The following is a 24,854-nucleotide window of genomic DNA, read 5'->3' as shown; positions in this document are numbered from 1 at the left end:
TATATATATATATATATCAACTTTCATGTGATTTATCCATGGGCGGCGCCCTAGCAAAATGGGTGTCCTCCCTAAGTAATTTCGACATTTCGGACGCTCCGGCGCTGTCTGTTTTGCCGTCAGAGGTCATTTTGACGAATTCATCGATTTGCGTGTCAATTTTCTCGTGTCGAAAATATGGCAATATGGGTGTCCTTTCCTGCCAAAATTGGTATCTCGGACGCGTTAGCGCAGTCCATTTTGTCGTCGGGGGTCATCCGGAGAAGTTTGTATTTTCATTCGTCCTCTGGGCTTAATTAAAGTCCGATTTCTTGCAATTTTATGAATTTTGTGCATTTTGTGTGTGTATGTGACGAAAAGGCGTGACGATGTTTTCCTGAGTCTTGGAGTCCTATTAGGAACTTTTCCTTTGAGTCCTCACAAAAAAACCCATAACCGCTCGTTCATAAGACGATGGTCTTGTGCCAAAAATGCTAGACATCAAAGGAAAATAAGAAGTGGCTGGAATTTCTAAAATGGTGGGTCTCAATTCTAATTTTCTAAGATGATCAATAGGAACTCCTAGAGCTAGATCCTAAGACCCTAGAAAAAGAAATGACCTCAAAAATGAGGTCAACAATCCATGAAGGAATTAGGCTTATCACTTTCTAAGAACTCTTAAGCTCCCATAAAAGACTAGAAGAAATCAAGACAACTCACTGTATGAAGGAATATCAATAACACTAAGATGTCCACACGAGTGAACATCAAATCGCACTAAGAAGAAAAGAAACATGTGGACATCCATAAAAGAAATAGGCTCGTCACTTAAAAACTCTCAAGTTCCCATAAAAGACTAAGAAAAATCAAGGTATCTCTGAAGGAATATCAGTAACACTTGGGTGAATGCACTCTAACTTCAATTTAGATCTTCATGCCCATGAAGACTTTTTGTGCAGTCTTGTTTTCAATAATCTAGGCATTTTTTATTTTCTTAGTTTAATGTAATATATGTGTTCAATTTTTAATCCATTTGTCTTTTTAATTTTATTACTTGTTCAATCACATAATTTTACGTGTACTACTTCTGTGTAACAATTTTTTGCTTTAGTAAGCAAGATTATTTCATTAACAACATCAATATCATATTAACTTAAGCATTAATTTGAATTTGTTTTAGTTTTTTTTATTATGTTTATTTATTAATTTTCAAGTGTTTTTATATAATGTATGAGCCATTTTAATGGTGAAACTTCAATTCCTTCTTGATTCTTAGATTCAGATGACTTCCAAAAAAATCTGAGAAAATAGAATCGAATCCCAAATGCTACCTCACACAATTTGGCAAATTCTAATGAAATTACCGTGAGGCTTAATCCAAGATGATGAGCACTACAACAATATGCACTGACCACCATCCATTGCATTTCTTAGGAAATTATCAAACCCGGGATTCAAATAAATAAATTTGAGATCAAGCCTGCCACACTAAAGACGATTCAAAACTTTTAATTCAAAGATTTGGAGAAGAAAGACCAAACTATCTCATTACAAATTTTCTATAGATTGTAATACCTTCAAACACAATAAAATTTCAAATGACACAGTCCACCTTCTCTTTACTTTCTCATTCTGTGAACTGTTACATTGTCATTGCGGGATAAGGCCCAAAGTTAGCTTAACTAGTGGAGAACATGCAGCACAAAAAAAAATATTACTGAAATACTTACCATCAGCAAACACAATTAAAAAAGTGAATTGAGATTTCAAACTTTCGGCAAATGTAATGGAAAATATTCTATGATTCTTGAGAAGAGCGCAAAGTTCTTTTGATAAAATGCCCACACCCCGGGCTGCCAAAATGAATTCAAGTGCAAACCTTTTATAATGGTTAGGTCGGAGTTGCAAAAACTCTACTTAATGGGGCATCCGTTGATACCTTCATGTGCAAGATGCTAGAAGCTACTTATGATTAGTTAGAAAATATGGTCATAAACAAATATCAAAAGTGAAGTGATAGAATCCTACCAAAGAAGATTATAGCTAGTCTAAAAGATATAGATCTTATATCAGCTCTCATCGCTTAGATGCCATCCCTAGCAAAAGCAACTCGATTATATTACACCGATGAGTTGTGGTTCCATGGAAGAGCAATGTAAGGAAAAATTTCACATTGTGATAAAAAAGAAAATCAACCAAGCAATTCATTCTCCGGCACTTAAAATCCATGCCGGCAGAATCATCCTATTTTTTATTGAAATAATCGAAATGTTATGCAACAACCCACTAGTTTTCAATAATATCCCAGATTTCATTACCTACCCGGATATTAACAGCAAACAAAAGATGGATATTTATCACCAAAGGTAGAAGATTGCCATAAGAAATGCCAATGTTCAAAATGGACAACGATCACAACAACTACCATCAATAAACATGCCAGGCCTTTGAAACTGTAGAGTGGAAAAGAAAAAAAAAAGAAGCAAAGAATAGGAGAGGCCTAAATAAAAACAGTCCACCTCTGTCACTATCAAATCCCCAGCACATTCAAAATAGAGCTGGGTAAGTATTTCTCGAAGTTCTTGGATATATTCAAAAAGTTGCATATTAACATTCCTTTTGCAGAAACCCTGGAGCAAATATTGGATAGCATGAAATTTATTGAGTTTTTTTTACTAATAATTCTAGAAGAGTACAAGAACTCACTGAAGAGTATGAAGCCATTTTCCAAAAAAAGTAATAATAATATTGAAGCATCTAAGGAGCTTCACCATTCTCTACACTATTTGAATATACACTTTAACAAAGCAGTGTGTGTTTTGAGAGCTTATGTGAATTAGATGCCACATTGCATACGTAAAGAGCATGAGACAGGTTAATTCAAGCCTACAAACATGTCGTTACAACTGGCAGATCATTCAATCGAAACTCCAAAGTGGGTCAAGGAATATATGCTTGAAAAAATGGACATGGAGGAGTAGAATCAGGAGATGCATATCATCATGAGTTGTCCCTTCCTGGCAACAAGAAGGAAATTGATTGATGATCACCAAAAAAAAAAAAAACTCATCCTTAAATTTCAAGATGATGAGGTCATCTTCAATATTTTCAAAGCAATGAAGCACCCCTCATCTTAGAAAGTGGACTGTGGTTGGACATTCTAGACATTGTGACAAGATCATTGAGTTAAGTGTTCAAAATAGTCACATGTCGATTACATAGTGATTATCTCGTGGTGATTGTGGACTTTGAAAATTTGACGCCCCCTGTTAGCCGGGACTTTCAAAAAAAAAAGGATTTGAATTTAAAATTTGACTTATAATAAACCAATAACACATCAATAACACATGAATAACGCGCAATAACACATGAATAATGTGCAATAACACATGAATAACACGGGAGGGAATATTCCCCGTGTTACTGCGTCGTTTTTTTTACTCTGTCGCGCGAGATGTCGTGGCTTGTTTTGATTGGCTACGCACGTTATTTTTACGTGCGTAGTACTGATGTAATATTTCTTCCAAAGTGGGTCAAGGAATATATGCTTGAAAAAATGGACATGGAGTAGAATCAGGAGATGCATATCATCATGAGTTGTCCCTTCCTAGCAACAGGAAGAAAATTGATTGATGATCACAAAAGAAAAGCTCATCCTTAAATTTCAAGATGAAGAGGTCATCTTCAATATTTTTAAAGCAATGAAGCACCCCTCATCTTAGAAAGTGGATTGTGGTTGGACATTCTAGACATTGTGACAAGATCATTGAGTTAAGTGTTCAAAATAGTTTCAACATAGTCACATGTCGATTACATAGTGATTATCTCGTGGTGAATGTGGACTTTGAAAATTTGACACCCCGGACTCTAATTTTATTGTTGAGAGCTTGGTCAAGTCAATTTTTCAAAAGACGGATAAGATTGTAAATAAGACACTGTTTGTCACACCCTAACTGGCCCCCCTTATGGGTCAACTATAGTGCAATAGAAGTGAACGAATCGATCAAATCAATTTTTCACCAATACTCGTCCTGGCTTGCAGAATCAGGACTCAGAGTGTGATGAACCAATTTAATTAAATCGGCGCAAAACGTACATTATACATTTCATTTCATAATTCATTCAAGTTTATATATGCTTGGAAGGGTGAAAATTATATCATCAAAATATATATACATCTATATAGAATTGTTAAATCCAATATAATAAAAGTACACACCCAAAAATTTGTACAAACTCCCAAAATTATAATGCAAATGTTGTACAAGTCATACCTAGCTACACGCGTTAGTGCTTCATACATTTTCCTGAAAGTCAACAATGTGGTGTGAGCGACAGCAAACTCAGCGATATAATCAAGGCTAAAAGAAGATTTTATATACTGAAAAAAATGAGCACTTATATGTAACTCGTGCATGTTCACAACACATATCATAACATGTTATAATCATATAAAATATGTAATGCAAAAAATCATGATTGTTGTTTAAAACATGTATTTCATCTATTCATGTGTAATCATAAGCTTATTCATAAGAATCATTAATCTAATCATAGAAATGTCACTTGTAATTGTATAGGCCTCAATTATTTCCATGTCCTTTCATGTCATGGGTCGTCACCAACCCGAATGCTACATTAACTATTGAAAAAAGTTAGGCCCTCCCAATATAGCAATTATCAAAAGCCCCTGGTATCAGTGGTCTCCTATGTTTTGTCCTCATTTGATCCCAACAGTTCCTGGAGTTTCGTCTCCGTTTGAATACCATAAGTCAGGAATCTCATCATTCCCTATCATTCGTACTAACAAACAGTCGTGTAATAATATACATATAACATCACTTGTAACATTTATTGAATTGTATTTTCTGTAACATGCATTTCATATATCTCATGCATAAACCATAGAAAATGGATACCTCAAGCAATTGATTTCATAAGCATGTTATTAGATCCATAACATAGTAAAATTATAGGAATCGTAAGAGACGATTCGAGTTTGCATTCATACAATTTATGCAAGTATTTGTCAACAATATGAAGAAAATTCTAGATACAATGGTATCAAATACGTAACCATAAGAAAATCTACAAAAAGTTATTTTTCTTAAGCTATTACATGGTTAGTTAAATTGAATCGAAGGAACAGCCTACGACGAGTCTCCTAAAGCTCGTCTCCTAGTGTAAACAACGTGAAATTCATAGACCTCTTAGGATTTCATGAAATCTTTGTTTTTTTCATGATTTAATCCAAAAAATAACTCATTAATGAATTCTTACTTGAAAAGGACTTCTCGACATAACCAACTCTTCTCCGGTTATTTTTCTTCCTCATTCCTCCTAACCCCTTAACCCTTTTCTGAAACTCATGAAATGGACTTATCGGAGAGAGTAGCTCTCAGTACGACAGTCCACTGGCTGTTCCTGCAAAGTTAAATAATAGGAAATACATGGAATGATTAAACTTGTAGCAAATGTCAAAACGATAATGTAAGGAAGGAAATGAATATCTCAATTAGCACGAAAGAAGGTTTCCTACTAATATTTTTTTCCACAGAGCTTCCAATCATGAGTTACGACTCCTTGCAAGTCACACGGCTGTGCCTACTACAATGTCGAATTGCAAAAGCCTTCAATCGATCGAAACTGAGTGATAAGAGAGAGAGAAATGAAAGGTATGCGGCATCTAATGTGATCCCAATTATTTCCTTCCAATTGATCGCAACCAACCGCTTACGTGCATAAGTGTGGGAGAGGGAGTCCGTTGGGAACAGTGTCGAACATTAGGGAGAATAATTAGATTAACTAAGGGTAATTAAACTTATAACTTCGTCATTTTATATTTTCTCATACTTTAAAATTTCATGATCGGTGTTATAGATTAAATTAATCGTTTGAAGTTTATAATTTTATTAAATTGATTTGGTCAGATTTAGAAGAATGAAAAATTTGAAGTATACTTTAAAATTGTTGAAATTTGGTATTACATCTCTTCCCTCATAAAAATTTCGTCCTCGAAATTTCTGAATTCACTTGAACAAAAAGAATTTATTTTGTTATAATTCTTCTTTTTCCCATGTAGCTTCTTTTTAAGCATTTGCTTCCACTTTATTTGGATAAAAAAAATTTGTTTGTTCCTTAACTTCTTAACATCAATTTCTAAAATGCTTTTAGGCTCTTCAATATAAGTTGTTTTTTTTTTACTTCAATGTCTTCACGTGACATCCTATGGTCTGAATTTGAAACTTATTTCTCAGCATTAAGATATGAAAAACATCATGAATTCATGAATATCTGACATATCAACTGGTAAAGCTAGCTTGTAATCAAATGTACCAAACCTTTTTATAATTTCAAAAGGATCGATATACTTGGGACTTAACTTGCTTCCCCGACAAAATCTAACTTATACCTTTTATTGGCTTGACTTTTAAAAACACAAAAATCACTAATTTCAAATTCTAATAATTTGTGCGTCAAATCATATTATCTATGTTGCAATCCAGAGGAGCATTCAAGGTGCGTTTAGCGCCCGTTTTTGCAGCTTTTCGTTCCCGAAACACCGATCGAGGTGTTTGGGAGCCCGCTTAAATCATGCATTTCATGGATGTCTAACCATAGATCGGTGAAAGCTGAACAGCGAGGGCTCCTGGGTTCCTCAATTTGAGCTCTGTTTTTTGTTTAAAATGTCGTCGCTGCCCCTCTTCAATAGTCGAAATTACTCCCTATGTCCCCACAAATAACTCTTATCCCCTTCCTATTCTCGGTCGTAACCTGTGTCCTTTATTCTATGTTGGGATGGTTTGAAGGTTTTCATTGCGGCATTTTTCCATTTAGGTGGTTTGATAGTATGATGGTTCTTGTTTTATCATCCTATCGATTTACCTTTTGGTTATTTGGGTAATTTTGTTCGGCATTATATTTCCTTCTCTCGAACTCCTCTGCATTCTGCATTTTTCTGTTTTGGCATTTTTTCGTTTGGATAATTTAGTTTCTCGTCTCTTTTTCAATCTAAATAATCATTTTTTGAAAAAAAAAAATATGAGCACATCTGCTTCATTTGATATAATAAATATTTCTCTACATTCGTTCTGCCTTGTTGACCTCATTTTTAGTGAGGTCTTAGTCTCCAACTCCCAGAACCCAAAATCTAGTCTTAGGAGTTTTTTGTTGACCATCTTAGCAGACTAGAAATGGATCCCAACTCTCGTAGAACTTCAAACCACTTCTTGACTCATTTTTGTGAAGAACTCGCATGAGTGGTTCTAAGCACTCAACTTCTAGTTGCAAGGGCTAAGGACCAACATGTAGAGGGCTATAGGATCAAACAGTCTTAGGTGAGTTTCTATAGGATCAAACAGCCTTAGGTGAACCCTTTGGGAGAACCCTTTGGGATTCGATTACTCGTGAACGTATGCAATTCATGCACTCACTGCACCACACACGACTTTGACTTGAATCGACTCGTCCGCCGGCGAACTCGTCCGGACGACCCCGGATGACGAAACCGACCGCACTGACGCTTCTGGAACGTCAACTTTAGCTGGGAAGGGCACCATATTGCTAGGGTTACACGCGCGAGCGACTAGCACGAAAATCGATGCATTTTTTTTAGCGGGCGTGGGCCCGGGCTCAACCCAGGTTCATTTTGAGTTTGACTTGGGGTGAATATGGGCTAAGCACGAGCTAATTATTTCAGCCCATAAATTTTAAATTTCAAATATATCATTAACTCCACATATAATGAAGATTAATTCTTTTCCAATTAAATCACTTCCGCTGAGAGAAACTAATCAATTCCCCCGCCTAATCACCCGTAACGAATACATTTTTGGATATACAATTCGAGTGTTCCATCACCTTCCTGACATTCGCCCCCCTCTTCGTCCCCCGCTCGTCCATTCTCCTATGCACCGAAACCCCTCTCTCCCTCGCCACTGAAATCCTTGCCAGCTCCTCTCCCGCTCGACGCCATCTCCTCCAGCTCGAAACCCAGCTACCTAAAAATCGACCAAAGCCCACACTCGCCTTGTCTCGTCTCTCGGCATCGAAGATCACCTGGTCTCGCCTCTCTGCATCGACGCTCGCCTCCCCCGATCCCGCTGATCTCACTTCGCCTCGCCTCCCTCGATCTCGTTCGACCTCGCTCACCCGCTCCTCTCTGCAAGACTCCCTCGTCTCCCCTCTACACCAGGAGCTCTCGCACCCCTCTCACCACTGCGAACCGAAGGAACCCCTGTTCGACTCCCTGTTCTTCCACGACCCGAAGCCACACGCCTCCCCTCTTTCGATCAAGAAGCACTAGCACGCTTGCTCCCCTCTCTACCGAACAGCTGCTTCGTCTCTTCTTCATACGATCGAAGTTGTTCGCCTCTTCCTCCCTCACGCACCGAAAACATTCGCCTCTTCTTCCTCCCGCTCGGCTATCGTCTCCTGTTCGACTTTCTCGGGTTCAATCCCGCCTCCTTCCTTGCTCGACCGAACAGCCTCGCTCGCCTCCTTCACAAACCGAAAAAAAAATCTTGCCCTTCTCCTGCTCCTCTCCAGATTTTGCCAGAACAGTGGCCCTCGTGACTGAAGCACTGCGATAGAGTGACAATTAGAAGTAACCACAAAGGCATTACAAAGTTCTCTAAGGCTTGCATCTTCCTCCTTCCAGAGCTACAGCTTCTCTAAAGTCGGTAAAACTCTCTTATTCCTAGATTTATGCTCTAGTTTCCTACTCATATATCATTTAAGATGAAATAAAATCATTGTTATTTTTACGATACAAACAAGTGTTTGCACTGTATTTTTTGGCATGACCAATTCGTATAAAATTGATTTTTATTTGAGAGTATCTCTACACAGGATTTAAATATTTCAATTACGGGAAATTTATATATATATCATATAACCCTCATATATTTACATATCCAACACCCAAGTCTTGGAATAAACTTGCACCCAATTCTTGGAATAAACTTGTATGTCAATTATGTGTACTTGTATGCATAATACCTAAGCTTTGTTTTACATACACGCCACTCAATTGCTATGTGTTTGCATATTTTATCACATTGACTTCAATTTTTACGTCTATATCATACAATGCTTATATTCTCTGCATATGTGGAACCTAAGCTTTATAGTTACACCACTCTGATCTTTAATTCTACGTAAGAGGTATTTCTATTTCTTAATGTGAAATGTATCTTTTCGTTCTTAGGATTTATATGCTGTTTTGGAAATAATTTGGACACCATTTTGAAGCAATTTCGACACTGTTTTGGGGTGTTTTTGCTTGCTGTATTAGAGAGGCTTACACAATGTTTTGAGGCGAATTTAAGGTCTGATTTTTATGCATTATTTTGGAGCCACTTTAGGTGCCAATTTGAGCTGATTTTGGGCACTATTTTGGAGCCACTATAGGTGCTGATTTGGGCTGATTTTGATCGATGTTTTGGAGTCACTTTATATGTTGATTTGGGCCAATTTTGTGCACTGTCTTGGAATAAAAGCACTCTTCTCGAGAGTTTATTTAATTACAGTTGTTGAAAGATTTTTAACATTTTTTTTAGGTTGATTCACTTGTTATTTCCTCTTTTGATTTGTTAGTTTTGAAAGTGGATCAACTTTTTTTTTTTTTTTTTTGTATTTTTGTTAAATGGTTAAATCATAAAGAGGGGGATTGATGATTTAATTATTTGGAAGATATAAAAAACCTTAAATCACCTTAAGCATAAGCCCTTAGTGTAGACTTCCTAGACTTTAGGAACACACCCTAGGTGAAAGTCCATCTACCTAGCCCTCAGTGTAGGCTTCCTAGACTTTAGGTGCACACCCTAGGTGAGAGTCCATCTACCTAGCCTCAGTGTAGGCTTCCTAGACTTTAGGTGCACACTCTAGGTGAGAGCCCATCCACCTAATTCTCAGCATAGGTTTCCTAAACTTTAGGAGCACGCCCTAGGTGAGAGTCTATCCACTTAATTCTCAGCATAGGCTTCCTAGATTTTAGAAGCACACCCTAGATGAGAGTTCATCCACCTAATTTTTGAATGAATAATGAAACATGTTACTTGACCCTGATTCACAAACTGATCAAGACACTAGACATCAAGATGCACCGAGACGTAGTTCAGGTGACCCATGCTTCCTTAATTAAATCAACAGTGAAATTCTCACAATGACTTAACCTACAATAAAACCCAGTGCATCGGGATTCGAGCTTAAATATTACACTCAAATCCTCTTGGCAATTGGGGAAATTTCTTAACGCCACATACGAATCATCGGACTAGGATGAGTCAGGGTCTAGGTGGCGAGGGCGATGACGACATTGCTCAGGTGTGCTTAAACGAGAGCTACGAGGTTAGATTAATGGAATAGTATGTCCTACCTCAAGGAACTTCAATAAGGGAGAGGGAAGGACTCATGATACTATTCGCCGATTCTTGGTGGGATCGTTGCCCACGACACTCTTAAGTTGTCAGTCGTTCTAGCACGATTAGAGTGACTAACCTGTGGACTATATGGCTTTACAAAAATATTTACAAAAATAAAACAAAATCCCTTTTGCATGTTAAAAAGAACTCTGCATAAAAAAGACTTAAACAATAGCTTTTGCATGAAAATCAAATAATTTTTCTATGAAAATGTATAGAAGTCCATGGTGAATTCATTTGGATTGAGGTTAAGAACTACCTCTTGTAGATTGTCGAGTTGACAACTCTTACTCAAGGTCGGGAAGCACACAGCCCAGCTCTGAGCCCCCACTTTTACTAATGTCTTATACCTAGTCCTGAGCTGTCATATGTGGTTAAAGGTTTTTTTTGCTTGTGATTTTTACAACTCATTTTTTTGACTTTAGCGTTGGGTTTTCTCGTCTTGATCTGTTGCAAATCATACTATGCTCGCAACAGTAGCAGATGCCCAGGCACGCTTTTACAGTTTATCTAAAGCATTTTAATTTACTGCATTTTACCTTTCAAGTACATTTTATTTACCTGCAATTTGTTTATTCTGCATGCAAAACCAAAATTGAAACAAAACGAAACCAAACATTGACACCAAAACTGTGAAGCACAAACTACCAATCTCAAACACTTAAACCCTGGAGATGTAATGACGACAGGAGCTTGGAGCCAACTTTATGGCCAGCACGGTGAGGAATGCAGACCGAGCAGCAAGAGGATCTTCTTCAGCATTATCCCTTCCTAGTATAATAACAACCCATAGGACTTTGAGGTGGCTCGCCTAACACGACGTAAATCCTCACTCTCTTTTTAGGCTCATGTACAACCATGTTGTGCAGCGTAAATCCTAACTCGCCTTAGGTTCCGAGGTTGTCGTGTGACACGACGTAAACTCTCTTATTTCTGTGGGTTATTTCCATAATCGAGTGCTATGCATATGTAAGTCCCAAATAATAAAATTGGCAGAATCAAACACTTAATTAACATCGTCTCTAAAATGTAGTCACACAGTAGTATAGTTTGGGAGGTCACTTAGGATTCCCCTCAGAATCTGTGATATCTTCTACCCTTTACTTTCTTTAGACTCCTGAAAGGATTGTTCTCACTTGAGTCACTCTCACTTGTTTTTTCCACGTTCTACCTTGAAAACCTTAACCTTGAATTCTTGAAGACTAGAACCACTGATCATTATCGAGAGTTTTCTCAAGTGACTCCCGTCACTTGGGATGTAATTAATTATAGGGGTTTGGCTCTATGGAGAACTTGGAACCCAGGTAAAATAAACTCTATTTAATCTTTGTATTAAATAGGGGAACTTGTCGGTCATATATAAAAGGTTCGCAGACCAAACGGATGTCACAAATCTCTTAGTTTGTAGGATTGGGTCTATCACCGAGATCAATAGTTATCTTTCGGGAGGGTGTAGTATTCGCGGTATCGGACACGATTATGCAAACTATTGGACAAATGAGATCCATTTGGTCTCATTTTTCGAAAATTAAAACATACTACTTTCAAAACTCAAACTATATATCTATTATATTAAATTAAATTTCTAAAATTATTTTCATATACCATATTTTCAAATAATCATCGAAAAAGTTGACTGACATGCCTCCATTACAAAATTTCATTGATCAGATAGAAATCATAAAGTTCAGCTGTAAAAAAAGTTAGATATAGTGTATTACAGTAATTACATTTCATTGCCTCTACTTCAACCTAGAAAAATAATTTCTGAAGAAAACTTTGAGCATTGTTTGTGTTTTTGAAAATAAAATCATTGGGAATGTCTTTGAGTTGATGCAAACATGAAGTTTAGACGTTGGATCAGTTATCACCTTCCATTTTCCTCATATTCACTCAAAGAAAGTTTTGTCATAAAGAGATATATGTTATTTTGAAAATTTATGTTGAAATTATTTTATATATTAAAGTTCTAATCTTAGATAATTAATTTGATTGCTCTTACCTCTTCAATATAAAAAAATATTTTCTAGAGAAAAATTTGAGCACTATTTTTATTTTTGGAGAAATTATATCATTGAGAATGTCATTGTTCTAATGCAACCGTGAAGATTAGATGCAGGATAAGTTATCACCTTCTACTTTTATCATATTCAAGCCGTATTCAATCAAGAAAAGTTATGTATGGAGAGAAATATGTGCACTATTCTTTGCTTCGTAAATTTATGTTGAAGTTATTTTATATATTAAAGTTAAGATGTTAGATAGTTAATTTGGTTGATCTCGTCTCTTCTTCAATTCAGAGAATCATTTTCTAGAAAGAATTCTGATCACATTTTGTTAAAAAATAAAACCAATGGAATTGTCTTTGAGCTAATGAAAACATGAAGTTTAGAAGCTAGATAAGTTATCGCTTTCCATTTTCCTTCTGTTCAATCAAAAAAAGTTATGCATGAAGATATATGTGTACTGCTCTTTGCTTTTGAAAATTTATGTTGAAGCTATGTTATATATTAATATTTAAATGTTAGATGGTTAATGTGGTTGCTCACACCTCTTGTTCAATCAAAAGAAATATTTTCTGGAGAGAAATTTTAGCATTAATTATTTTTTTTAAATTATATCATTAGGAATGTCTTTGTTCTAATGCAAACTTGAGCGTTAGATGCTATATATTGATATTACATTCCATTTTCCTCCTGCTCAATCAAAAAAAGTTATGCATGGAGAAATATATATGCACTGCTATTTGTTTTGAAAATTTATGTTGAAGCTATTTTATATATTAATGTTCTGATGTTAGATGGTTAATTTGGTTGCTCTTGTCTCTTCTTCAATTCATAAGTTGGTTTTCTGAGCTGATGCAAACATGACATTATTATATTGTGAATGGTTTTCAGCTATTATATTGGGAATGTCTATGAGTTGATGCAAGCATAAAGCTTAGATGTTATATGAGTTATCACCTTACTTTTTTTTTTTGAATAATGAAGAATGTTGGTTTTCTAAAAGAAATTATACCATTAGGAATGACTTTGAGCTAATGCACGCCTATTAGTATAAATGCTATATAATTTAGTCTGTGTTTTGGTACTTGGGATGGTTTTTTATTTTTCGGTTGCAATGCATTTCGTGTTTGAAATGTTATTTAGAATAATAATGACAAATAACTATCAAATGGCTCAACCGATCACCAATTGTAACTTCTAAAATTGACAAATAAGTTTTGTCACCGATAGATCACACATACAAGTGCTTGTCAAAGATAATACGTTGGTCTTGAAGCCATATAAAAATGATGATCTTAAATGGAGCCTTCTTTGATTAAGAGATCACACTGAGCTCTAATGGTTTGTTCGGAGTCTTTTTGCCTAGCATGATTGAACAAGAAAAAAGTGAAAAGAAATAACTTATCTAGCATCTAGCATTCATGTTTGCATAAGAACAAAGACATTCCAAATAATATATTTTTTCAAATAAAAAACAAACAATGCTCAAATTTTCTCCAGAAAATGCTTCTGTAGATTGAAGTGGAGGCAATGAAATGCATTACTGTAAAGCACTTTATCTAGCTTATCGAACAATTGAACTTTTAGATTTCCATGTGATTAATACAATTTGTAGTGAATTTTTATTATGTTTAATGAAGTAGATGTGCTCATATTTCTTGCAGAAAATAGTTCTCTAGATTGAAGAAGAGACAAAAGCAAACAAATTACTCATAAAACATTAGGACTTCAATATATAACACAGCTTCAACACAAATTTCAAAACAAAGAATAGTGCACATATATCTTTTCATGCATAACTTTTCCTAATTCAACAGCAGAATAATGGAAGGTAATAACTTTATTGAGGAAGTTAAGAATTTTGAAAACAAAGAGTTACCATGTTTGATATGTATTGATACATGAATTATCTTGGTTTGGTTCTTGCTATTTATTTGATGCTAGTTGTTTGGTGACTTAGTGAACCTGTTAGTTTCTTGGGTTTGTACAATTGTCTATTTGCAATGATGGTTTTTAAGATTGTATAGGTGATGCATTTCATTTTTTGAAATGCTTTGTAGAGCGATGATAGAAAAAACAAAACAAAAGGATCAACCGATCAGCAATTGTGAATTCAATAATTAACCCTACATATTTGTCATAGATATTACCCAGTATTACATCACACATGTCAAAGTTTTCCACAAATACTACCTAATCTTTAAGCCAAAATGACACAATTGATGACCCTGGATGGAGTCTTCTTTGATAATTTTATCTCACTGAGCCCTACTTTGAAATATTATTTTCCCCTTTTTTTTTCTTTAAGTAATTTTGTTTTACTTTCTAAATAACATCTTTTCAACCACATTTTCTTATTAATTGATACATCAGGTGGGTAAACAAACGAAAGGGATATCTGTCATTTGAGGTTCGGGACCGACTAAAATCCGTCCCATACACCAAGTTTGACGCCTCTATTAAAAATTAAATAATTAAAAAAAATAATTAGACGATAAAGGGCATAAGATTAATAGCATAGCAAAGCATTTGATATAGTTTTAGTGGATGTGATATTAGTATTCATCAATCAATATTATTAGAAGATAAAGAGATACATAAATGTGTTATTTTAAAGTAAGTTAGACATATTATATTGAAAAATCGAGACATGGATGAGGATACAACTTCTAAGGTAATGACCAAATGTTTAAAATGAAAAAAGTGTCTCAAAATTGTTATAGCATAAGAGAATATTATGCTGATGCAAGGCAAATGTTGTAAAATCTACAATTAATCTTACAATGTTGTATGGGCCTAAATGTTGATCGATAAAAGAATCCAAAATGTGTGTGGCATAAATGAAAATGTTAGGATAGCTAGTTTGTTAAACTAGAGAAAATAGATCGTGAATGATTATTGTTAGAAACAGTGTGAAGAGAATTTATTGAAAATAAGTTTGTGAAAAATAGACTTAATAGTATGAGCATGAATGAAAAAAAGTAAAAAAAAAAAATTATGCACATAACTAAAAAAACATTAGAGTAAAAATATTACAAAAGATGAGGATTAGATCAAAAGTACTAAAATGGAAAGAACTGTTATAAATAGATCTGCATAGATTAGATTTGATACCTAATACAATGTTTAGCAGGAAAGAATAGCAGTAACGATTCACAAAGTTGATCCCAAATAATTGGGATGAGGCTAATGATTATTTTGTGACATTCAAACCTAAAACCAACCCTTCCAATGTAAGGGGCAATATTAGTAATCCACACTTCCAAATGTTGGATAAGGTCGACAATGATGATGATGACAAATGAATTGGATTACTAAAAAATTGTGCATTTCATATTTTATCTGTTGAACATGTCAAGCATCTCGATTAGTTATAATGATAAAAGAATTTTATGTGAAACATATATTGACAAAAAACCAAATTGAACAAAAACTAATAGTAAATATGTGGTGATACACAAAATCATATCCCAACTAAACAAAGAAGTGGAAATAGAATGGAATTGCTAAATCTAAAGTTAACTTAGAGATGATATTTTTGCAACCCACTTAATTTAGTGATTGAGAGCTTCATTTGCAACCACAAGGTCTTTAGTTCAAAGCATAGCACCATATGGCTGTGTGAGTATAAATATAAAAATAAATAAAAGCTTAGAGATGGTATTTTACATGGTGGTAGGCAAAATTGTAACTAAGCTAGACATAAAAGTGGGGAAAAAAAGGAATTGTAATGAAGTAATAATAAATATGGCATCAACACCAAAAAAATTAGATCTATTTACGCAGTAAAATTGTAGGACACACTATGATACTTGTTTTGACACCATAGCTTTGTTATGATCTTGTAAGACCATGAGATTGTCATCTACATTTAGCATTGTGACTAAATAACAAACATAGACTAATTTGACTTGTGAATGAATAGGCATGTTGATGTTAATATGTTTGTTATTACTAACAAATATAGGCTAATTTAACTATATGCACAAAAAGGTGGAATGTTTAAGGCAAACATAATTAAAGCCATTCAACTTATCAAATACAAAACAAACAATAAAGAAAAGACATGCAATATAAAAAAAACAAAATAAGAAGGAAGAAAACTAAAATAGAAAACTCCCTCCATTTGCTTTCACAAATAAATCCGGTGGGGCCATATGGCAAGCGATTTGGGCCACCTAACAGGGACAGAATTCTGCAATACTAGTTAAGTATTTACAATGACTGCTTATAGCATAGACAACCTGATAAAATGAATACGATAGAATAAGAGTTTCTCCACATTTCTTCATGGTATTAGAAACTCGTTCGGGTCGCCTGCATCGCTAGGCGTCAACGGCACATTCGATTTCCAATGCTTCATCATCACCCTGTGACGGCATTAGGGTGTCGATCGCCCGCGCTTCGTCTACTTCGAATAACATCACTCTCGTCCTGCAATGACGACTTCATCGGTGTCGTTCGAACGAATCAACATTGACCTCATTTATGTCTGCTTCGAAAGACATTTTAGACTTCTTCCTGTGACGACATCTACGTCTGCGTCGGTCGAACAAATCTACTTTGTTTTCATTTGTCTAAGAATTTGTCTTCATCTGCTATGACTCCCTGAATGGTATCATCCCAGCTCTCCTTCAGCAGTAAGAATCCTCTCTACAGTAGTCAGAATCCTCCCTATAGCAGTCTGAATCCCTTCAGCCGACCTGCAATCCCTCCTTTATTTCCTCCTCTAAGTGTTAGAGCCTCACCAATAGCCATCTAGCAACCGGAATCCTTCCTGTAACCCCCATAATCCCTCCAACCAGCATGCAGGCCCTTTTATGCTCTTTATCATAGTCGTTGGACTCCTACAATTGCAGTTCACAATTCCTAAAGAAAGTAGCAACCAAGTCCCTTATCCAACTCTAAATGTGCATAGGGTTTATGACCAAGTACAGAATGAAGACGTCTAGTTCTACTCCAAAGGTTAGTTATGAATCAGAGACTATGAACTTTGTCAAAACAACCCTTCAACTTTCAACCTTTATAACAAACTATAAACTCGATGATCATAACTTCCTTCAATGTTCTCAATCTGTGTTTATAAACATTTGTGAAAAAAAGAGCAACTCTTACAGGAGATGACACAATTATTGACCTCATTCATCCTTATCATCACTCATGGAAGATCTATAATCAAATGATCATGTCTTGGTTGATCAATTCTATGACAACAAAATTTGAAATAAATTTCTTGTTTTGTAGAATAACACATGAGAATTGGGAAGTAGCTCATAAGACTTATTATAATACCAAAAACACTACATAATTGTTTGAAATTGAGACAAAACTGCATGAGCTCCGACAAGAAGAGTTGGATATTACTCAATATTTCAACACACTATCAAAATATTGATTATAGTTAGATATATATGATACATAAGTATGGAAGTGCCCTCAAGATACTATGATGTATAAAATAACAATGGATTAGAATATAACGATCAAATTCTTATTGGGTCTAAATAAAAAACTTAGATGAAATCAAAGCAAGAATCATGGGGATGAAGCCTATCCCTACCGGCAGGGAAGCCTTCGTTGTAATTGGAAGAGAAAAAGTAGGAAGAAGCTCAAGATGATAGTAAGTGTGGGTTCATCTGGCACTGAAAGCTCTACTTTGTACCCACGCAACTCCTCACATGATTTAAAGCCAGAGAAGAATCATTCATTATGTGAACATTGCAAAAAACTTGGTCACTCAAAGGACAAGTGTTAGAAACTAGGGTTGTAAATGAGCCGAGCTTGAGCGAGCTCAGGTTTGGCACATGCTCAGCACATTCGATTTTTTTTGAAATTGGCATTGTGTTCAGCTTGTTCAAAATTAATTATGTTCAAAAAAGGCTCGTGTTTGAATTGTTGGTGAAAAGTATATTTGTGTTCGACTCAATTTACATATTTTTAATCGTGTTCAGCTCGAAATTGACTTGTTTAAATTAATTAAAAATAGATGTGAGGTATTGGATTCGAACCTACACTATTCTCATGCAATAAAAAATACATAACCACATGAATACAAAAGTTATCATAAGGTGTTGGACCCTACCTTCCAAAGAATGGTATCAACCATGTGAGTTTATGGGTTGAAACTCCACAACAAAATGGGATACCTTAGAGAAAGAATAAACATCTCGAGCTATCTAGATCTATCATGTTCTCTCACAATGTTCCAAAAGTTTTATGGAGATAAGTAGTGCTCACAACCACTTACCTCATTAATAGAATTTCAAGCATGATCCATGGATATAAAGCCCATCTTGATGTTTTGATGGAAATATACCCTCATGTCAAAGCCTTCACATTAATTCTTCCTTTAAAAATATTTGAATTATCTCTTTTGCTCACATTCACCAACCAAACTGCACAAATTTTGACCCAAAATCTATGAAATGTATCTTCATTGTTTATGTTTCTAACAAAAAAAGGTATAAATATTATTCTCCCATTACAAAAAAAAATTGTAACTCCATGGATGTTACATTCATTGAAAAATAATCCTAATACCACAAATCTAAAGTTCAGAAGGAGAATTTGGGTGAATAACAGATTTGAGACACTACTCTAAATACCCACACTAATCTAGAGTCATCTTAATCTATTCTACTTCCCTCTAACCATCCTTTCTCTCAAGTTCCACCAATTGAGGATATCCAACATGAGATTGACAACACAGAAATCCACAAAGAACTTTGTGCATAAGCTAGGAAAAAATCTACTGAATAGGATAAAGATAATATGCAACCATCACAAAAATCCACAAAGAACTTTGTGCATAAGCTAGGAAAAAAATTACTGAATAGGATAAAGATAATATGCAACCATATGATTGTTCACAACCAAATCTGAATTCACACATCTATAAAGCTCCAAGTGAGGTGAAATTCAGTTGAGAAGATAGAAAACATTGCACAGGTTATCCTATACAAGAGTATATTGCCTATGAGAGGTTATCAACTTATAAAGCTTGTGTATCTAATATTGATGGTGTCTAGATACCAAAGTCTACTGTTAAAGCACTTCAAAATCCATAATAGAAAAAAACAGTCGAAGAGGAGATCCAAACACTTGATTGAAATGACACATGGATTTTTACAAAACTTGCTCCATATAAAAGATTTGTTGGGTGCAAAAAGATGTTCAATGTCAAGTACAAAACATTATCGATATTCCAACACATCTTCAAGTTTTAGATGTTTTACTAAATCCCTACCTCAAATCAACTTCAATGATTTGAATACCAAGTTAGCTCTTTACAATATCTATGACCCAACTTAAAAGAGAATGTGGAATTTTTTCTCTGTTAGGTGGCCCAAACCACCTACCATATGGGCCCCACAAAATAAATTTGTGGAAGATATCTTAATTTACTGGAACTAAATGAAAATATGACACTAAATAGGACGCAATGGAGAGAAAGGATTCATGTAGCCGACCCCACGTAGTGGGATTAAGGCTTTGTTGTTGTTGTTGTTGTTGTATTGGAGGGAGTTTCCTATTTCAACTTTATTCCTTATTATGTTTCTTATTATACTATATGTCATTTATGTATTGTTTATTTTGTATTTGGTAAGTTGTAACAGTCTTAATTCTATTTGCCCTAGACATCTCCTATATAACTAAGGAAAGATTGTAATTTGAATAATATGGAATAAGAGAATATAGTTTCTCCACTTTTCTTTAGATATTATTGGCAAACTTGAATGAAAGTCTACCACCTCAAATTTTTTGGATGTAAAATATTCTCACCATCCAACTCAAGGATGAAAATGGTCCTTAATATAATAGATTCATGCAAATACAATAAAATGGAATGCAAGGTCCGCAAGATTTCAAATGAATTTTTTTTTTATTGGATAGACATTACAATTTGAGCCAAGCTAGATGTTAAAACATCGAAGATGGGCATAACTAGCAGCGTAGTGTAATGTACAGAGGGAAGTTGCATAATTCAGCTGCTTGCAATAGAAGATTTTAATGGGAAGTTGAATGATTTAACACGAGCACACACAAACAAACCAAAATGTGGGACTCTAACATAGGCAGCGTAAAAGGGAGCTAAAGCTCAGAGAAAATATTTTGCAAGCATATCATAGATTGTAAGAGAAGTTGTTTGGCATTATTTACACCTTTACGCCTTGGCTGAAGATATTTTTAAAAGTAGGAATAATTCTCACTTTGAATAAATCATAAACTCCTAATCACAATTCAATACACCTTTTCAAAATCTTTGCTCCAAGGAAGCCTTAAACATAATCAACTTATGAGCAATAATTAATGAATCTGTTAAAACAAAACGCAAGCATCCCCAAATAGAGGTCAGGACCCTTATAGGCTATATTGTGCCAATTCGCTTCCTTTCTAAATTATTTAAATCAAAATATACCCAGATATTCGACACTAGAACCAAAAAAAAACCACAAAATAACAACTTTAATGCGTGCATTTACCTGATCGAGTAAAAAATCGAACGAGTAACTTAAAGGAATGCTTATCACGTGTCTCTTCCAGATCATATAATGAATGTGCGAGAACACTTGGAGTGTCGAGTACGCAAATGATATAACGTTCACTGAAAAACAATACCTGCAACCCCAAAAAACATACAAATAAATAAATAAACATCACCGCTTATATTGGGATTGAACTCAATCTATATATTCTTAAAACTCGTTCACTGAAAAACAATACCTGCAACCCCAAAAAATATACAAATAAATAAACAAACATTACCGCTTATATTGGGATTGAATTCAATCTATATATTCTTAAAACAAAAAAGCCGTCAACTGAGACATATGCTTTTGTTATTAGAATGTTTTTAAAAAAATAATAATCTTGATTCCATTAAAGACTTGCACTTTAATTAAGTCTGTAACTATTTTCATGCATCCAGAACCGATCTCTCTAATAGCAACACACATTAAAATTTCTATTTCCCTAATGAATCTGTCCCCAACATTCATGTTGTCCTCACAGAATAATTTCTCCAATGCCCAAACCATAAACAAACCTGTATTCCTGGTAACGGTCGAAATAGTCGCCGGCCCACCCACTAGTCTTGTCGGCGGCCATCACGGAGATAGAGACCAGACATAGAGCAACTTCCAAAACCCTAAGAACAACTTCGGCTCTCCACATTTTAGCCCTCCGTACAACTCCGGATTCCACTCTAAACACCTTTCCTCTTCCACCACCCATCGCCTCCGCCATCCGATTCGCCACCGCCGGCACCTCCGGCGACCTCTCCTCGTAGCCAATTGGACTTCCGCCGTCCTCGAGCAGCGACTTGAGATGTTTAGCAACGATTGCACCATTTCGCCCAGGCGACTTAGCTGCGTTTTCAGAAGCGGTGGTGTTCTCCGCAGGGTGGATAGGGGATCGCAAAGGTGATGACGATAACGATGTGTCTCTCTTCGGGGATTCGAAGGAGTATTCCTTCTCCTTCCCCTTCGGGCTTTCTGGTTCCTCTCGCGGCGGGATGGAGTTGTCTGGTTCTTGAAGCAGAGAGCGTAGAGGTGGCCCTAAAAGCTTCATCGAAACTCCTTCTCTTCCGCCACTGTTGGTTTCCTGGAGCTGAACTTGAGAAGATACAGAAGTCGACGGCGGACGGCGGTCTTCTTCTTCCTGAAGGAGGGAGGCTTTCGGGGATCCGCTCATAGTTGTTTGCTTTTCGCTTTCGGTCTTTACACAGTAGGCCGTCAGAGTGTTTTGAAAGAGGGAAAATAATTTACATGCAGGTCCTACAATTCTAATCTATTTAGATTATTATCAATTATATTTTAGTATCATTAAGTACAAAAGTATATATTTTATTATTTAAATATTAATAATAGCGATATTTTCATATTATGTTTCATATAAGTATACAAATTTATACATTGAGTATGTAATTATAAATAAATTGGGGGGTATGTTAGTAAATGCTCAAAAAAAAAACGATTAAAACAGATATATCCTCCGACTGGAACAGATTCTTTCTTGCGGTGCGCCGGTGGCTGCCGCAAAACTTAATTAGTCGGAATAAATTAATGGCTTGAGTTTAAGTGTTCTCAAAAAATTTAGTTTAATAATATGTATATAAAGTTTAGCTTACTATAATTTATAAGTTCAATAAGAATATTTATTTCCATCATATTTTCATCGTTCGACATAAATCTCGAGGTATGACATAGATTTCGATATAACTTTTTGAGCAAGAAATTTTCAAATATCCATAAAAACTCATCTAGAATTACGATTCTAGCAAACTTACAGTCAAGCTGACTGGGTGCACAAGAAAAACTCGATGTTGTCAAAATTAGTCTAATATGAATCAAATCAAGCTCAGGTTAAGTCATTAAACAACCTTAGAAGTTTTCTAAACATAATTAAAGGTTAAAAGAATGTCGAATCTAGCAAGCTTATAATCGAATCAAGCGTCTCAACAAGTCGAATCCAACGAGCTCAATAATGCTCAACTCTAACATCGTTCAGGTACTCGGATATTCTTCAAACGTTGTATGATCGAAGAAGCTCTCCGGACGATCTGATCAAAATGACTCATATTTATGCATTTATTGCACCTATAACGCTACAAATATAATACAGGAGAAGGAGCTGAAAGTTTGAGAGAGAACTTAAAGCTTTGAGAATGAGCTGAAGTCCAGCATCACCCCTATCACCGTTGATTTCCGTCGCCCCCCCCCGGCCGCCGTCCACAGTTGCCGACCGTGGTCGACACCCTTCGACCGCTGTCAATCTCTGTCGACCACCATTGATCGTCGTGGATCACTGCCAACTGCCGTCGATCACCACTGTTGCCGTCGACCACCGACCGTCGTCGACAATTGACCATCGTTAATCACCATCAATCGTCGTTAAACACCGCAGACCGAAAGCCGTCAGTCGATGTTATAACTTGAAAAACCTAGTAACCATTGCCTTTTGTGAGTCAGGCCCCGTGATTTTTTCTCTTTACGTGTTTTCCACGTAAAAACTTCTGATTTCATTATTTGTTATTTTCTTTTACCTAATTGTGTGTTGAATTCTTGTGCAATGTTAAAACGATAATTCATTACTCAACCACAGTGAATTTTTAGCCCCCAAGCCACTCTCATGTGTCTAACTATTCGAGGACCGCTCTCACTACTGACAAACATGCCAGGAGGATTCGAATATGTGATCTTAGGGGACTTACGACCTTTAAAGAGGTTGCTCTACTAACAGGTCACGCTAGGCGGCATATAAAACATCTTTAAGTTATATGTTAATTTAATAAATAATAATATTTTAAGTGTTGTATAATGTAATTAGGAAGATTTACGTGCATATCATTTAGTTTTTATCCAGGAATTTTGCATACATGACACCTGACGCATTCATATTTACTTTTCTCATCCCAAACCTAATCTAAAACACCATAATTTATCTGATTAAAAAAAAAAGTCAGATCTCTCATTCTCCTGTGTTGACTTCTTCGCTTGTTGTCATGCAAGAAAGCCCAGTCACATGTAAAAATATTATGTTCGGAGTACGGAAGCAAGTTGTATCCGGACAATGACTGTGATCCACCAGAATGAGCGGAGGAGCAATAAATGAACTCTAATAAATCACAGTCGTTGTCTAGACGCAGCTTGCGACCGAATCAAACTCCGGACAAAACACACGGCTTTATTCATTGTCTTCTTATGTTGCCTTGTCCAACTCTTATTGTGCCTGAGGAACTCATTTGCACAGGTGAATGACCCTAATTTTATTTCTCATCTTCGTGCTCTAACAGCCCTCCTTGTGGTCAAAAAAACAACATTCCCGTGCCTTAACGCAACAAAATAAATAAAATGAAGAAGAAAATCATTTTGCGTTTTGCTTGTAAATATTAAACTTTAATGAAGCAATATTAATTTTTTCTCTAAAATAATTAAAATAACATTTTAACAAAATTATTAGATATCATAATAAAATATTAACATTAAAAACATTTTAATATTAAATTTATGATATTTTAATTCAATGATATTGTTTAAATTTATTTAATGAATTATAAAAAAAATTATAATTTAAAATTCTATTTATGAAGTGATGTAAATAACTAAATAATTAGTATTGAACGATATAGAATTAATAGTATTAATTAAATAAAATTATTTAGAGATTAAGCTATTAATGAAATATATGTACCATGACTATTTTGACATTAATTAAACTATTTTTTTATTTAAGTTAATTATTTTGATATACAAATTTTATTTTGTTTAAAAAATTATTAAATTAAGTTACAATAAATGAACTCTAATAAATCACAGTCGTTGTCTAGACGCAGCTTGCGACCGAATCAAACTCCGGACAAAACACACGGCTTTATTCATTGTCTTCTTATGTTGCCTTGTCCAACTCTTATTGTGCCTGAGGAACTCATTTGCACAGGTGAATG

The 24,854-nt window shown here is 35.2% G+C and overlaps 1 protein-coding gene across 2 annotated transcripts in view; it reads right to left on the bottom strand.

Moving 5' to 3' along the window:
* LOC110030376 (CASP-like protein 4A3) overlaps positions 1–22,163 on the bottom strand; it is a 36,206-nt gene extending 14,043 nt beyond the window's left edge. For both annotated transcript variants that reach the window (XM_020733053.1, XM_020733052.1), the window contains exons 1-2: positions 21,456–22,163; positions 20,893–21,028 (exon numbers count right to left, since the gene is read on the bottom strand). In XM_020733053.1, coding sequence (XP_020588712.1) covers positions 20,893–21,028; positions 21,456–22,102 — 783 coding nt within the window. In that variant the 5' untranslated portion in view covers positions 22,103–22,163. The remainder of the gene's footprint in view (positions 1–20,892; positions 21,029–21,455) is intronic.
* Positions 22,164–24,854: the final 2,691 nt, after the last annotated feature.

Source organism: Phalaenopsis equestris, unplaced genomic scaffold (assembly GCF_001263595.1).
Source record: "Phalaenopsis equestris unplaced genomic scaffold, ASM126359v1 Scaffold000709, whole genome shotgun sequence".
NCBI classification, from domain to species: Eukaryota; Viridiplantae; Streptophyta; class Magnoliopsida; order Asparagales; family Orchidaceae; genus Phalaenopsis; species Phalaenopsis equestris.
The sequence above is the reverse complement of the archived record's forward strand: the minus strand, read 5'-3'. Positions and strand labels throughout refer to the sequence as shown.